Source organism: Dermacentor variabilis, unplaced genomic scaffold, assembly GCF_050947875.1.
Source record: "Dermacentor variabilis isolate Ectoservices unplaced genomic scaffold, ASM5094787v1 scaffold_12, whole genome shotgun sequence".
NCBI lineage: Eukaryota > Metazoa > Arthropoda > Arachnida > Ixodida > Ixodidae > Dermacentor > Dermacentor variabilis.
In genome coordinates, this window is record NW_027460280.1 from 51,156,215 (window position 1) to 51,173,697 (window position 17,483).

Below are 17,483 nucleotides of genomic sequence, written 5' to 3' on the forward strand. Positions count from 1 at the left end.
CAACCATCTAGAATCGCGATCAAGTGCCACTGCTGCCACCATATTGAAATATAAACTGAATCTATCAAAAATAACGTACAGCGCGAAGGACAAGGACAGCGATAGACGATATACACAGCGCAAGGACAGCGCGTGTATCGCTGTCCTTGTCCGTCGCGCTGTACGTTATTTTTGATCATGAATTACCAACTAGCCCAAGCAACCACCCTAGTTCACTTGAATCTATCAGTCTCGCATTTAATGCGGGGGGGGGGGGGGGGGGTTGTTGAGGAGGGCTGTCTTTGAGGCTAAGGAATCTGGGAGAAAACCTCATTTTATATTCGAATAAATATGGTAGTTGGTTTTCTGTCTCTTCAATATCATTGCCGTGGGCTGTCTCAGTCGTGTTTCTTTGCCACTAAGCTTGACATACAATCCAGGGAAATGTATGCATATGCCTAAGCTACAGGCAGTGTTTTTGTTCAGAGGTAGTAGGCTGTAGCCAGGAGCTTGGTTGTAAGCACTTTAATGCATACAGACAAAAATGACTGGGTACGGGCAGGATTCGTGCTGGCGGAAATGAGGTAGCTGTTGAGCTGCCCTGTGGGCTTCAGGACTCGTACTGGCTGCTATGAAGAGGCCACTGGGCTGCCCTGCGGTCTTCACGTCTGGATTCTGCATCCTCTGCAGCCAGGATGCCGTGGTGGTATGGAAAGCCTACGGCATCCAAATCCTCACTGGCCTCTTCTGGCCTTTCTGTTGGAGCACCGCTTTCAGCATCGTCTCTGTCCTTTGCCCTTGGCATGAAAGCAGAAAAGTCAATCATTTAAACGCACTCACGCTGGGTGCAAATGATAACATTGTATACATTCTTGCAGGAAACACAATGTGCATTGCAAATAAATGCCAAGCCGTGCTTCAAAGCTTAAAGTAATCTGCGCACATTTGCTAGTTTAAGTCTTTAAACAGCTTGTTCATCTAAAATTACAAGAAGCTTGTCCCAATAGTTCATGACATACAGAGCAAGTGCTTGTGCAGCTGAAGTTTGCCCACCACTCTCTTACAACTGACTACTGTTATTCACGGGTGCTGTGTTACCAAGCAGCAAGAAAGCTCACGTCAGCAAGTGGTTGGTGCACATAGCAAGTTGCTCCAGGGTGTAGTCGCTGACTTTCTCCAGTGTCAGCGACCAAATTGGAGTGAGGCAGAGGCATGCGCGAGAGCACACAATGCATGCAGCGGCCACCATGGATGCAGGCATCTGGATGAAGCTGTAGTCTAGGAGAATAAAATCATGCTGTTATTTGTCGGTTCTTTAAACAAGAACAGAAAGTGCCCTTTGTAAAAATGGTGCCTGCAGGCTGCCTTTTAAGGCAGAATACACCACCAACAAGATTTATCTTGGGATAATTTGTTCAAATAGTGTGCATGTACAGATTTATCACTGTGGCAGTAATAATAATATGTGAAACATTGAGGGGGACTTGACAAGTTTAGAGTGTAGCTTAGCTTGTCTGAGCAAGTTCACCTCTGTTGAATACTGTGCAGGGGTTGGAGGTGCCACTGATACTTTGTTACTACTGCCAATATGAAGCATCTGCATATGCACATTTGTATTATGTACATTGTGGGACATCCCCATTAAATAAACATAGATGAAGATAGTACTTGTCCCTGTCTGCCTCTCATTTTTTATGCTATCTTTTAGCATGTGCCAACTAATAAGATTCTCAGCAAGTCCTCCTCATCAGCACCTGCAGACTTGCTGTTCAGCTGTGCTCCTGGAAGGCATGGTGTTCTTGTATTGTGTAGAAACGAATTTTAGCTAATGGCATAGCAGTGCAAAACTTCAACTGACATTGTTGTGCAGGCCATTTGGGAAGCTTGCAGCATATGTGGACATTTGTGTACAGTATAACAAACAGTCCATGTTACGAGCCACATTTAAAACCCTGGTGAGGACATGTTTTGTGCCAGTATCAGGATCGCCCATCCATGTGGTCCTTTACACAGCTTCTGGGATAGGCCTGTCTCAAAACACGCTGTCTTGAATTTTGCACTCGTTTGAGTGAGCTACACAAGGCTAATCCATCAAAAAGATTAGCACCAGTGACCAACAGCCTCAGAGCAGTAAAATCACATGTGGCACAGCAGTTCACAAACATGCCAGTAGCATACCTGCCAACTTGCGCACTTCAAAATTCATCAAAATCCCACCTACATTACATCAGAAGAAGGGAAGGGGAGGTGCAATATCACACATTTCTTAAAGTTTGCCTTCAGCACACACCTTTTATGGGATACATACATAGCTTTATTAAACATTAATCTTTACATACAGCACACAGTCAGCAGCAATCAGAAAGTGGCAAGCGACATTGTTCTTAGGTCACAGTGACTTTTTCAGTGATGTTGCAGTGGCCGATTTCACCTGCTTCAGAAGCTTGTCTGAATGAACTTGCTCCAAGCAGGTACTGCTCTGAGGTCTTTTCACGAACAAGACTTCAAAGAGTGTGGTCAGAGACTGAGGAACAGTATGTTTTTGCAAGCAGAAATTTTTTTCGCAAATATAGACCAAACATTCGTAAAATCGTAAAACAAGGGCAAATTTGTAAACTTTACAGAAAATTAAGGAGACAGGCATGCAGTAGTAAGAGTGCAGGGCTCTTTCTACAGTTTGTCCTCAGGGTAGCTGTACAAACGGCTAACATTTGCGAGAACAAAGCACTGTCTCTAGCCTTGCCTGTTGCCCTCAGGATAAGGCCACTCTACAAAGGATAGGTAATTCCTGATAGCAACTGTCCTCAAAACTATCGTATGATTGAAGGTAGTTTCAGGTAAATTAAAGACTGAAATGTGATAATGTTCATGCCATTCATATGTTTGTGAATTACATCACCACATGTCCCTTCTGCACTTGTGATAATAGTTTCTCATGCATATTCAGGTTAGCTGGTATCCCATAATTAAACTGTCCAGCACATAGTGAATGCATTCCGTGTATTGAGCCTTTTCTAAAACCACTGACGGCATCGGTCACTGCTCAATCCAAGTGATTGTCAGCAAGGCATCGTCAGTGAAATCATTTACACAATGCAATGCCAGAATAAATGTGTTCACATTTTAGGCACTAGCAGACTAGGTTCACTCCACTTTTAGTATCAGTGACTGAAAAACACTGAAGGCAAACTCTAAGTTAAGAACTTATGGGTACCTTTTGAATCTATGTGCATGGGCTCAGTGATAAAAGTCTTAGCAGCAGAGTAAATTATAGCTGGGCTTCTATTCTGAATGTTTCACTCAAATTGACGATGTCACAGTGCAGCATCAGATTTTGTGGCATATTTGAAGACTTGAACCCTTTCTAAAAAAAAGAAAAAAGTCCACAAAGATAGCCAAATTGACTTTTAGATTATTTTTAAATGCAGTATACTAAGTGATGATTAGCTAGCCTCAAACAGATTTTTATTGAAGTCTGGGACACAGCAGCTGCCTAAGGAATTCAAGCTGGGGGCATTTTCTCAGCATCCACTGTTGTATCATTGTCTGGCACATTAAATATCAGCTGTCGCCTAAAGTCACCTAAGCCATGTGTTTTTAGTTATGCAGGCATTTGCAGGCAGTTTTTGCGTGCATGTATATGTGTGTCTGCATGATGCACATGACTGTAGTGCTTTTAAGTGTGTTAGTTGATAAATTACAACACAGTTTTACGTACTTATTTAGCAAGCAAACAGCTTAAAGAGGCTTTCACATTATGTGCACTTCAAGCAACATAAAAGGTTCACATTAAGATGGAGACTAAGTGATCAACAGTGGCCAAACCACAGTTGCCTCAGTCTTGAGCTAATTCACACTTCTTTTTATCTGATGAAGTCCCCCCTTGTCAAAAAGTCGATACAAGGCTTTGTTCGTTTGCCCGCTGTTGATCTCTGTGTAGTGCACACTTGTTAGCAGCATAAAATTTACTTACCCTTGAGAGATGCTTCAAGAAAGTAGTTCAGGTAATGCCTCATAGAAACACGAAGATCTCCCACCTCTTCTGACATTCTAGCATGAAATGGTACATCTGTGGGAAATATTGCAAAGACTGCAAAGTAGTCCAAGAAGTGGGCCACTGTCGGATGATGCACCTCCCACTGAAAGAACTCCAGCACGGCCCGCTCGACTTGTCCAATGTCCCTTGGGCTGTAGGTATTACCCATTAGCTTGCTGATCTCACTGATGTGAGGATTGCGACAGTCCTTTTCTTCAGCTTTGGCTGGAAAGACATGACATCATTGGCAGCATTATGTTGTTATTTTAAGTATTGCATTGTGTTCTATTCTTTATCTCTATACCTACCGACTTAATGATATCCTTCAATTTAGCACATTTTAGCTTATTGTTTTCATGCTATCAGTACAACAAAGTGTGGCACTCTTATATAATCTTATGCTATAGAAGCTACTAAGAGGTGCCGCATAAGCTAGTAAACATTTTAATACAATAAGGCACCTATGTATCAAACTTTCTAATTTTACTACAATCAAGCAAGCTAATTTGAGTTTTAAGTGAAATGTGAAACGGTAGTAAAAGCTTTTGACATGTTGAATACAGTTACAATGTTAGAAAGGCTTTTTAAATTATGGTCAACTGTTGATAGTTCAAGCCTAGATGATTCACACTAGACAGATTTTGGTTGGCTGGTTAAATTTTCAAAGCATTGCAGATCTATTCACTCGGAAATATTTTTGCTTTGTCCATCTTTGTGCTTATGAAACAGCTTCCACCATAATATGCAGCTAACAGACATCTGAGGAGCATTTAACAAAATTATTGTTATACTTGACATTTAAGCATAATTAACACTACAAGAATGCATATCAAGATTGCAGCTCTTCTGGCATAATCATGAGAAGCCATCTCCACTTATAGTTTGGCAGCTGGAAAAAAAGCTTCTAAGCCTGAGAAGGTGCTTCATGTGTATGCATGTATAGGTTTCTTATTACTAAACAAAAATATGCAGCTCTAAGGAGTTTGAATTGATGTGCATTGACTGTATTTAAATATTAGGTGCTGCCTATCTGCTTTAAAGGTTGGCATGTCAGAGAGGCTCTCCTAACTTCCATTCTACTCTCTTGGAACTTGCAGATGTGCTAATGGCGTTACTGCTTTTCGAGGCCCCTCCTCCCCACACACAATTTTTTTTAAAAATGCACTGCATTTCAGGTGTTTTCGTGTCGCAGAATAGTAATAGATCGATCTCGCGGTGAGCGTCTTTACACCACCACTGCCTCAAAGGATGCTGGCAGTAATAGTCTTTAGCGGAGTGAAAAGCAACTACTGTTCAATGCCCTAGTTTTTTTTTTTTTTAATGCTTGAATTCCCTCCCCCATTTTTTTTTTTCTTTAACATGACCAACTGACTTAAAGGAGTACCAACACATTTTAGACAGCATAGAAACTACCACATACGCCTTACACGCTAAAGGACAACGCTTATCAAGTACGAAGAGTGGGAAATACTTATATTTTAAATTAATACTAAAGTTGATCTCGAGGTTCGAGACCAGATGCCATCAACATTATTGTGATGTCTGACATGAAGCAAAATTTGCAGACATTGTGTAGCAATAAGGCTAGGTATGGTGATGCCCACAAAAGAAGTGAACAAGAGTGCTGTGCATGTTACTTCTCAATGTGCTGGCATGTGGCAGTCACAGCAATGGCAGGAATGGATGGAGTGAGGCAATGTATCGTAATGCATGCACCTCCCAAGTACTGAAACAGAAACTGGTTTGTAGAAACAATTGTTATAGTAAATTGTTTATGGTGCTTTGATGCCTGGCATTTTTTTTTTTTTTTACACCATAGCTGTGTATGGCTAGGGTTCTGTGCATTTTTCGTGTGCGTCAACAAAAAACTATCATCATCAATGGCTCATACCCCCGTAAGCAATAAAAAAATGCAATGGCTCATAAGCTCGTAATGCAGAGGCTACAAGCGCCCAGCAAAGTGAAGCGAACAGCGCTTACATTCTTTCAAATCGCCCGTACAACATACAGAACACCATGTCGAAAACCTTTATCATCAATGGCTCATACACCCGTAAGCAATGGGTAGCATTGAGCAGCGCATTTCCTTTGTGTTCTGCAGTTGCTATGGAAAGGCCACATATAGTTAGACATAAATCTTGACCCATTCCACTCTGTTGCAACTTGCCAGTGTGCGAGCAGCCTCGGCCATGTCTACGCACGCACTGCCCTCTTTTAGTCCGCACTCCAATCACGTTCGTGGCTAGTTTCCTCCAGCTCCACTGTGATCATCATTGGAGACTTCGATGTGGACATTTCAAAACCAGACAAAGACAAGAAATGGTTCACTCAGTCTTTTGCTAGAAAAGTTTGGTTTTAAGTGCCACAATTCAAGTCACTCAACTATTCAAAAATGGTATAGATTTAACTTCAACGAAGATTCTGTCTAAGGTTGTAACCGAACTAGTCAGTGCATATCACAGTAATCATAAAGTTATCATCACTGCCATTACCAAATGATGAAAACAAATACATTTACCCTTTTCTAACTCTGTGTGATGTCCTACAGCTTAGCTGGCCATCTACCTTCACAGAGTAGAATGGCTCCTGATTTTTTTTTTTGGGGCGGGGGGAGGGAGGTTACAGGTTTAAATGGTGTAGACCTTCATTTAATGCAAGAGCATGACAAGTCAAAAATGTGTCGGTACTCCTTTAATGCTTGATATGAATGGGCAGGAAGGTGAGAATAACTATTTCACTGTAGGGTCAGAGTGGAGGGGTCACACTGGCAAAATACACACTGAAACTTTGATTGACATTCTATTCAAGGCTGCCTTGAAGCCATGTACTGCAGGAAAGCAGCAAAGACTACATGCATCATGGCACTGGCAGGAAAGCTGCACATGAAAGCTGAATATAACAAGATTAGCTTATCATTCTTTTATGCACCATTTTCCCGAAATGTGTACCTGCTGTTTTCCTGTCACTATGCACTTACACATACATATATAGCACAAGCTAGCCTGTGCTCTGCACCAACATATTCCGAAACATTAATTTGTTTAAGCCAAGTAATAACAGAAGAGATCGCAATTACAGAAGCAAGAGTATTTGTTTTTGGCACCTGGCAGTTATGTAACAAATATAAGAACAAACCAGGTGGTCCCACAACTATTTTTGCTCATGTTGAAATCTTTAATGTAGGAATCACATCTTCTGGCAGGAATGAACCTTACTTTTTCACATGATGTATTTTTCTTGTGAAGATTGAGGTAGTACAGCAACTATAAATCTTGTCACTGACCAACAAACAATCAAATAGATGTTTCTTCACCTCATCTATGCGAAGTCACTTCACATATTTAAGAGTACATGACCTGTTTCAGCAATGGCCATTTTTCTTCTCTGTTTTGTGAACAAGGTTCTTGTATGAGCATCGAAATGTGAATTCCATCATTTGTTGATCAGTGAGAAGAATTATAATTGCTGTGCTGTGACTTTACCTGGCCAGACAGTTCTTGGGCAAACCCCTGACTTTACAGAGAAACATGATATATCACTGGAGGTGGGGACATGTGTCTCAACTCATGTCACAATTTTTTAAATCTCATGCAAGGTTAACAAATTGTGAAAATTCTATGGCTTTTTAAGACAGATCAGAATATTGTGCCCTGCCAAATTTATCTTGGGAACTGCAGACAAAGCATTTTATTTGCTCCCAAAACTTTAATATTTTCTTTCTTAAAATAAGCAGACTTCTTTTATGCAATATGCTTTTCTCAATTGTTCCAAACTACTAAACAGCTTACTAGGACAATCTCAAATTTTGCCCGTTAAGTATAAATGTGCTGCTGTCTCAAAAATAAAAGAAGAAAACAGTATCAAAAGCCGCAGATATTTTGACATTGCCACAAAAAGGCATATACATATAAAAAATGTTAAAACTCTGTAGATTCTAAGTGGAATTCAGAAAAATCAACAATCACTACTGTTTTTGCAAGAATTTTACAATAAAACCTCTCGTGACAAGAGAATTTAAAACTGCAAGAAGATCTCTCATTGTTTTCTTAAAGGGATCCCAAAAAGATTTCGGGCAAATGTACCAAGTCAGTAAGAGAGGTCCTTGTGATCACCAAGGGCTAAATTTAGGTGCTCTGCTTATTAAGTGTGTAATTTATTATTGGACTCTAAACCTATGCATGACTACAGATCTCAGCAGCACCACTCACTATATTTTCAGCAGCCTCTCCTCATTCTATGTAGAATTGGCAGAGGCGGCAGATCACTTAGGTGAGTAATCTGATTGGGCTTTTTACATGACGTCAGTGGGAGTGCTTGAAGTATGTACTTGACAGTAAGCTTATTTTTAGTAGCATATGTATACTTAGTACTTTGTGTAGCCTGCAAAAATAAATACATAACTGCAAGAAATGTTCAAACTAGATGGCACACTTCCACCTCAGAATGCAGATCTGCTGCAGCACTTTTCTATACATGTGCACTTCCGTGCACATGTGAGAGAAGGAGTGGAATAAAGAGCTCCTTTCAAAATGCTGACATTGTGGAAGCTTTTGAGGCTGTACCAAGGAAGGCGAGGGGTTTAATTTTTTTTGCAGATTATTTGATCATAAACAAAAAATACTCATGGGACCACAAAGTTTATTTCTTGAATGTACCTGGTAATGCTTGTTACTATCAGTAGCATCAGCGCTATCACTCTGACACTGAAATTTTCATCTGTGCAAAGAATTATGTTTTCATTAACGAATTATGCTTGGGCAGAGGCAAAAGATTCTCAGTGAACAAAAGCTACTTGAAATCCATCCGTCACTTTTTTTTTTATTTTTGTTGAATTAACTGCCACTAACAAGAACTTGATTTGGGCAAGTTGGTTTATACTAACATAGGTACAGCACAACAGTTTTTTGAGAAGGAAAAACGCTGACAAAAGATAAGTACCTACGTTATTTATCTGTCACTAACTTGTCAGCTTATGCTAATGATGATAATACAGCATCCCAAGTTCTATACATATCTTAGCATTCCTGGCTTTCATTTCGCACTGCATGGCGACTTCCGCAGAATACCGAGGCAACAAAAAATAATCTCCAGCACATTTCATTATAGCTGCCATATATAAGAAAAGCTACTTAATTACATTAATCAGCAATTAACATCCTGCTAATCTACAATGAAACATACCTTTTTATGCCTGTAACATAATAAATAAAGTTTACTGCACATAGTATGCTGAAGCCCTTGAAGCACATAGTTTTATAACATTAGAAGTGACCCTTGTAGTCCCTAAACTCTGGTGCACACACTGAACAGGAAATTGTGTTCAGTAACCTATTAGTCTAGAATATAGGCATATTTCTGGCATTTACAACATTAAAAGTCAATAATGTGAGCCAATGAACTCATTTAATCTATGCAACTTTGCAAGCCCACCTATGTTACGATGTGTCACTTTATGGCGATAGGGCGAGCAAGTCTAGCTACGTAACATTGCTAGGTTATACTAGTTGACATCTGTCACAACAGGTGCTAACCTGCAATTACAATACAGCCCAAAGCAAGAAGCTGTAGCTGCTCTGCGCCAACATTGTGGCTATCCATGTAGAAATCCAAAAGGTGCACAGAGAGATGCTTGACCAGGACACAGAAGTCCATGCGGCCGCAGATGTCACTGATGAAGGTCACAAGTGATCTCCGGTAGCTGAGCTGAGGTGACTGACATTTATAGGTCATCCGTTGCCGCTCCCGCTGGCGCAAGTACACATATATTTCTGCTGTGTAGTCTGTGAGCCACCACCTTTCAACAAACGTCATTGCTGGCTCTTAGGGGCAACAGCTGGCTGAGATCTGTCGGGGAGAAGGCTGTAGAAGGAAGCAGGTATAGACTGCATGCATAGTAACTGTTAGAGACAGCATTAAGAAATGGTTTCATTTGCACCATGAAAGACTAGACTGTGTTAGCCGGAAATGTGGCTTTACTGAAAGTTTCGCCTGCCACATCTAAAGATGGTATGTGCATGATGTTACTGTTATAGTGAAAATGAACATAGCAAAGTCTTTTGCATTGGTTAGATTATTAGATTTTTTTTTGTATTGTGGAATCTGCATTCCCCACAGGCTTTCCCACTTGCAAGGCATTCAGTGATTAATTATGCCAAAAAAGGCATAGCTAGTGGAGAAAGTCACACATGCTTCTACCATCTTTACAATTTGCTTGTTCATGCCCAGATTTCATGCAAAGGTGACTTCAATGGTAGGCTTTGTATAATAGCTTATGTGGAACAGTATTTGCCCAGTTGGTCCAAAACAATCATATAAACTGTGGTCTACGACAAAACCAGAACAAAGCAGGCAAATACAAGCCTATCCCTTTTACTGAACTAATATATGTTGTGGGTTGTATTCCAAGGAAGTTCATTTTGAGATTTGCATAGCAGCTGTATTGTGGCAAAATTGGCTCAAACAATAAGCTTAGTACACTGTATTCAACATCTACTGCCTAATAAGGCTTTTAACACATTAAAGCCCCCAAAAAATCTACCAACAAAATTTTATTGATCTTGGTGCACATTGATTTTTTCACACTGTAACTACATTGAGAGTTTTATTAATTGTGCTTTATTCTTTGAAACGGCACGATGCTGTAAACTATAGAATATGCTGGACCTGCTGGAAAAAAAGCTGCTTTGTTTTTGTCTCATTTAATTTTGTAATAGCTTTGGAGTTGCTGATTGCACTGTAATGTTGTACATTCATGGTAATTAAAGCTTCATTACAGGTCATGATATATAGCTAATTCTATTTATTTGAAGCTGACTGCGAAATTACCATCACTAGATCAAGCCCACCATTAAAGTGTGTTGCCTCTGTGCTGACTGGACAGGAGTATTCTCTCCATTAGGTTACTCAGCATGTCCTAAATACTGGAAAACAGTGAGGCATGCACACATTCAAGTCAAACTGAAGTGACAGATTAGTGGTGCTGCAGGAGTGGATCCAGTGGTAGCATCGAGAGGGTTGGGGGTTGGGTGGGGATTGAGAGCTATCTGTTCAATTTTGTCAGTGCATAAATTTTCTGCTCACCATATATACCAAGATCCACTCATGTGTGAGAAGAAAAAAAAAGAAGATAGGGGGGGGGGGATGCAGTATAATCCCCTCGCTTGACCTATCAGTGGTTCCAAGATTATGTCCCGAGTGTATTTTTTATTGAGTACATGGCTTTTATAAGCAAGAAAAGAATGTAAACATTTGAAAGGATTGGTACTTGGCACTACCACTCTAAAGATGTGAAATCACTCCTATTGATGTCTTACGATTTGTTATATTGATAAAGAAAGTGCACTCCCCATTAATACTTGAAGGAAGCGTCTGTTTGGAGAAATAAGGCGTCATTTGCTTTTACAATAACACACTGCTGCTGGATCTCTTATGCGGCTGCATCTATACTTTCTGCGGCATTATGGCACCTTCTCTATGCGGCCCTCTGAGATTGCCAACGCATATGCAGGGTGTTTCACGTAACTCGAAAAAAGGATTTTGAAAGTGGTTAACCACAGCTGAATGAAACCAATGACATATGGTTTACCGTCATGTTGCACTCCATCGAGTTTTTATATTCTGCTTAATTACTTAACTGAGATCAGTTATGCATGCAACGTTTTTAATATTCACTTTATGGCCAAGTGCGTTTCGTATGTTACGTTGTAGATCGAGGGGATTCAGAAACAACGGATGCAGTTTTTTGCAGCAACATATATGCTACGTGGTGATTTTTTTTTCGGCCTTTAAAGGGACACTAAAGCGAAACAATAAATCAGTTTAGACTAATAAAGCATTGTTTGAGAACCCTGCAGGCAGTTATTTCAAAAAAATTGTTTGATTATTAGATGAGAAAATGAAGGTTCAAGTATCAGTATTTGAATTTCGCTCCAAAACCCCAGCGCCGGTACGTCAGCGTGACGTCAGGGATTCCAAAGTATGTTTTCGCATTGGGGCCGCGTTGGCTGAATAAAGGTTCCCGAAACATGCCATGCTTAATATTTGGTTCCTTTAGAACACAATGTAGTCAATCTGTACCGCTATATATAATTAGTAAGCCCTAGAAAATGCCATCAAAATCCAAGACGTAACAGCCCCCAGGTGCGGGAACTTAAGTAGGCGTCGCCACCCGTATCTCGTTCTTGCGCTTTTTCTGGCTTACCAAACGCCTTATCGTTGTAAGAGTGGTGTTTTTGGTGTTGTAGAACGGTAATTTACTGATGCAGAAGAAATCATTTTTACCCGCCGTGGTTGCTCAGTGGCTATAGTGTTGGGCTGCTGAGCACGAGGTCGCGGGATCAAATTCCGGCCACGGTGGCTGCATTTCGATGGGGGCGAAATGCGAAAACACCCGTGTACTTAGATTTAGGTGCACACTAAAGAACCCCAGGTGGTCGAAATTTCCGGAGTCCTTCACTACGGCGTGCCTCATAATCAGGAAGTGGTTTTGGCACGTAAAACCCCATAATTTTTTTTTTTTAGGAAATCATTTTTCACTTTAGTGTCCCTTTAAAGAAAGCTGCGAAATATGAAATGAAAGCACGTGCCTGCGCTCACGCGTTCTCAATGAGCTCGTGCGTACGCTCATGCGTTCTCAGCGCTCTCAACCGTGCTTCGTGCGAAAGAATCGTGCGCGTGGACCGTGGCGAAGTGAGCGGCCATGGCTGTACACTCTAAGAACGCTTTACACCCTTTGGCTTGCCCCTTCTGCCACACAAAGATAATCGTCATCTGCCTTGATGCGTTTCCTTTCTTTATCGCTGCAAGCCCGGAACTTTCCAGTGACGAACGGCACGCGCGTTATCAGAAGGGGCACTCCAAAGGGTGTAAACTGTTCTATGCTGATAACGCGCGTGCCATTCGTTACTGGAAAGTTCTGGGCTCGCAGCGATAAAGAAAGGAAACGCATCAAGGCAGATGACGATTATCTTTGTGTGGCAGAAGGGGCAAGCCAAAGGGTGTAAACTGTTCTTAGAGTGTATACGCATCGGCTTCACAGTGCGTCAGCGTCTTTGACGGTGGCACACGGAAAGGGAGCACCGTCATCCCTGATAAGTGATAGGCTCGAAGCACAGTTGAGAGCGCTGCAATTTGATAGTGCATGAGAGCAGTCACGCGGTTTTATTACATATTTCGTGGGCTTCGTTTAAAGGCCGGAAAAAATCGCCACACATCACGTATACGTTGTCACAAAAAATTGTATTGGTCATTTCTGAACCACCTCTTAAACGTAACGAAATGCACCCTTGTCCCTAAAGTGAGTATTAAAATTTTTGAATAATTGACCAGGTTTAACTAATTAAGCGGAATATAAAGAAATACTTTGAGAAGTGTCACATCACAGCCAACCATGTGTCGTTAGTTTCATCCAGCTGCGGTTAGCCACGTTTTTAATGTCCTTAGTTCAAGTTACGCGAAACATCCTGTATGCGCTCCACTGTGTTCGGGCCATGCGAGCTGTCTGTGAGCCAGTTCCTATCGGATCACCGAAGCTAAACAGCATTGGGCTATGGTTAGCCCGCTGAGCCCATGGGAGGGAGGCCGCCTGGAAATGGCAATTGACTGCTGATGTATATAAACTGCAGAATAAGTCGAGACTGAAAAAAAAAAAATGTGTGTGCCCATTACATCGCATATTGCAGTCTTTCTGGATTCAACTATCGGCTTTTCCATTCATTCAGGTAGCGACGCCTTGAGCGGGTTACTTCAGTGAGACTGGATACTTCAACCAGTTAGCATTTCGAATAATGTTGATTCGAAACAAGCCATCTGTACAACATACTGCCAAGTGGCACATTTCTTGAGCATCATGCATATTTAAAACACCATTGGAAAGAAATATGGCTCTACTATAGTTCGTTTTCTTGAGTGTGCAGATGCACGCGAAAGAAATTAAATAAGATTATCTGTGTAAATGTCTGTACGCTGTCTTTAGCGTACACTACTCTAAAAACAGTTGCACCCTCTGGGCTGTATATTTGCCACACAACAATGTTCATATGTCTTTGCTTGTCTTTCCTTTGTTGAAAACACTGCGCTCGCTACTTTCCTGTCGAGAATGCTCTGTCATGCCGATAACCCGCATGCCGTTCGTCACTTGGAACTACCGGGCTCGCAGCATTAGAGAAACGAAGTGCAAGCAAGAGAGATGACGATTATCGTTGCATGGCAAATATACACCCCAAAGGGTGCAACTGTTTCTTTAATTATGGGGTTTTACGTGCCAAAACCACTTTCTCATTAGGAGGCACGCCGTAGTGGAAGACTCCGGAAATTTTGACCACCTGGGGTTCTTTAACGTGCACCTAAATCTAAATGCACGGGTGTTTTCGCATTTCGCCTCCATCGAAATGCGGCCGCCGTGGCCGGGATTCGATCCCGCGACCTCGTGCTCAGCAGCTCAACACCACAGCCACTGAGCAACCACGGCGGGTAACTGTTTTTGGAGTATAGCAAAACCGTACACCATTACACCGGCGTGGCAACCTGCCAACTTTGCCCACGTACGCTAAACTGTGACGGTAGCGTTAAGCTATGGTGCCATAGCCACCATAACTTAACGCTGCGCACAGCTACCATGTACTCCAAGTTTGGTACCACTTCGGTATTTGGTAAACTTGGTACGAGGTACCAAGTTTACGCCCTTTGGGTCCTATCTTGTCCCACAACACTCTAAAAAGTTCACATCCTTTGGGGTGTATATTTGCCACACAACACTATAAAAAAGTTCGCGCCCTTTGGGGTGTATATCTGCCACACAACAATAATCGTCATTTGCCTTGCTTGCGTTTCCTTTCTTGAAAACGCCGCGCCCGCTACTTTCCTGTCGGGAATGCTATGTCATGTTGATAACGCGCATGCCGTTAGTTACTGGAAAGTACCGGGCTCGCCGCGTTAAAGAAAGGAAACGCAAGCAAGGCAGATGATGATTATCGTGTGGCAGAAGGGGCACTCCAAAGGGTGTAACCTTTTCTTAGAGTGTAGGGAACGTTACACCCTTTGGGGTGTATCTCTGCCACAACAATAATCGTCATCTGCCTTGCTCGCGTTTCCTTTCTTGAAAACGCCGCGCCCGCTACTTTCCTGTCGGGAATGCTATGTCATGCTGATCGTTCATGCTTTCGTTAGTGGAAAGTACCGGGCTCGCCGCGTTAGAGAAACGAAATGCGGACAAGACAGATGACGACTGTTGTGTGGCAAAAGGGTGTAGTTTTGCTTAATACACTCTTAGAAAAATTTACACCCTTTGGGGCGTATCTTGTCCCACAACAACAATCGTCATCTGTCTTGCCCGCGTTTCCTTTCTTTAACGCTGCGAGCCCGGTACTTCCCAGTCACGAACGGCATGCACGTTATCCATGTGACGCAGCATTCTCGACAGGAAAGTAGCCAGAGCCGAATTTTCAAGAAAGGAAACGCCAGCAAGGCAGATGACGATTATTGTTGCGGGACAAATACACACCCCAAAGGGTGCAACCGTTTTAAGAGTGTACTGTAGTTGTGTGGCAAATATACACCCCAAAGGGTGCAACTGTTTTTGGAATGAATAATCGTCATCTGCTTTGCCCGCATTTCCTTTCTTTAACACTGCGAGCCTTCCAGGTCACGAACAGCATGCACGTTGTCAGCGTGACAGGATTCTCGAGAGGAGGGTGGCGAGCGCAGAGTTTTCAAAAAAAGAGAAACGCAAGCAAGGTAGACTGTTAGCGTTGTGGGATAAGATAAGCTACAAAGAGTGTAGTTGGGCGGTTTCACTATGCTTAACGGCCTACACTCGTCACTCTTTAAAAAATTACACCCTTTGGGGCTTATCTTGTCCCACACTCTAAAAACAGTTGCACCCTTTGGGATATTTGCTACACAACGATGATCGTCATCTGTCTCCGCATTTCCTTTCTTTAACGCGGCGAGCCCGGTACTTTCCAGTAACGAACGGCATGCGCGTTATCAGCATGACATAGCATTCCCGACAGGAAAGTTACGAGAGCAGTGTTTTCAAAAAAGGAAATGTGGGCAAGACAGATGACGATTATTGTTGTGTAGCAAATATACACTCCAAAGGGTGCAAACTTTTCTCAGAGTTCATTCAACGATAATCGTCATCTGTCTTGCTTGCGTTCCCTTTCTTTGACGCTGCAAGGCCGGCACTTCCCAGTCACGAACGGCTTGCCCGTTATCAGGGTGACGCAGCATTCTCGACAGGAAAGTAGCGAGCGCCGAGTTTTCAAGAAAGGAAACGCAAGCATGCAAGGCAGATGACGGTTATCGTTGTGGGACAAATATACACCCCAAAGGGTGCAATCATTTTAAGAGTGCACTCTTAGAAAACTTTACACCCTTTGGGGTTTATCTTGTCCCACAACAATAATCGCCATCTGTCTTGCCCGCGTTTCCTTTCTTTAACGCTACGAGCCCGGTACTTCCCAGTCACGAACGGCATGCGCGTTATCAGTGTGACGTAGCATTCTCGACAGGAAAGTACACTCTAAGAACAGTTTACACCCTTTGGCTTGCCCCTTCTGCCACACAAAGATAATCGTCATCTGCCTTGATGCGTTTCCTTTCTTTATCCCTGCGAGCCCAGAACTTTCCAGTAACGAATGGCACGCGCGTTATCAGCATAGAACAGTTTACACCCTTTGGAGTGCCCCTTCTGATAACGCGCGTGCCGTTCGTCACTGGAAAGTTCCGGGCTTGCAGCGATAAAGAAAGGAAACGCATCAAGGCAGATGACGATTATTTTTGTGTGGCAGAAGGGGCAAGCCAAAGGGTGTAAACTATTCTTAGAGTGTAGCGAGCGCCGAGCTTTCAAGAAAGGAAACGCGAGCAAGGCAGATGACGATTATTGTTGTGGGACAAATATACACCCCAAAGTGTGCAACCGTTTTAAGAGTGTGTTAAAGAAATGTACACCCTTTTGGTCGTATGTTGCCACAACAATAATCGTTATCAGTTTTGCTTGCGTTTCCTTTCTTGAAAACGCTGCGCTCGCTACTTTCCTACCGAGAACGCTCTGTCATGCTGATAACGCGCATGCCATTCGTGACTTGGAAGTACCGGGCTCACAGCGTTAAAGAAAAGAAATGCGGACGAGACAGATGACGTTTATTGTTGTGTGGCAAGATACGACCCAAAGGGTGTAATTTTGCTTGAAAGTGTAGTAATGTTTTCTATAGACTATAAAACAGCCTTTGCGATGAATATTTGTCCCTCAGTAACACTCTTTAAGAAAGTTTATACCCTTTGGGTCGTATCATGTCCCATAACAATAATCATCTATCTTGCCCACATTTCCTCTCTTTAACGCTTCTGGCCCGGTACTTCCAGATCACGAACAGCATGCGTGTTATCAGCGTGACATAGCATTCTCGAGAGGAAAGTAGTGAGCGCAGAGTTTTCGAGAAAGGAAACACAATCAAAGCAAATGTCG

At 42.3% G+C, this 17,483-nt stretch overlaps 1 protein-coding gene across 3 annotated transcripts in view; it reads right to left on the reverse strand.

Annotated features, from left to right (window-relative positions):
* Window positions 1-494: 494 nt before the first annotated feature.
* Window positions 495-17,483, reverse strand: part of CycJ (Cyclin J) — a 38,602-nt gene continuing 21,613 nt past the window's right edge. For 2 of the 3 annotated variants that reach the window (XM_075677391.1, XM_075677390.1), the window contains 4 exons: window positions 9,547-9,874; window positions 3,953-4,240; window positions 1,098-1,257; window positions 495-776 (listed from right to left, as the gene is read on the reverse strand). In XM_075677391.1, the coding sequence (XP_075533506.1) occupies window positions 590-776; window positions 1,098-1,257; window positions 3,953-4,240; window positions 9,547-9,826 (915 nt within the window). In that variant the 5' untranslated portion in view covers window positions 9,827-9,874 and the 3' untranslated portion in view covers window positions 495-589. The remainder of the gene's footprint in view (window positions 777-1,097; window positions 1,258-3,952; window positions 4,241-9,546; window positions 9,875-17,483) is intronic. The other variant, XM_075677392.1, reaches the window with a different exon arrangement.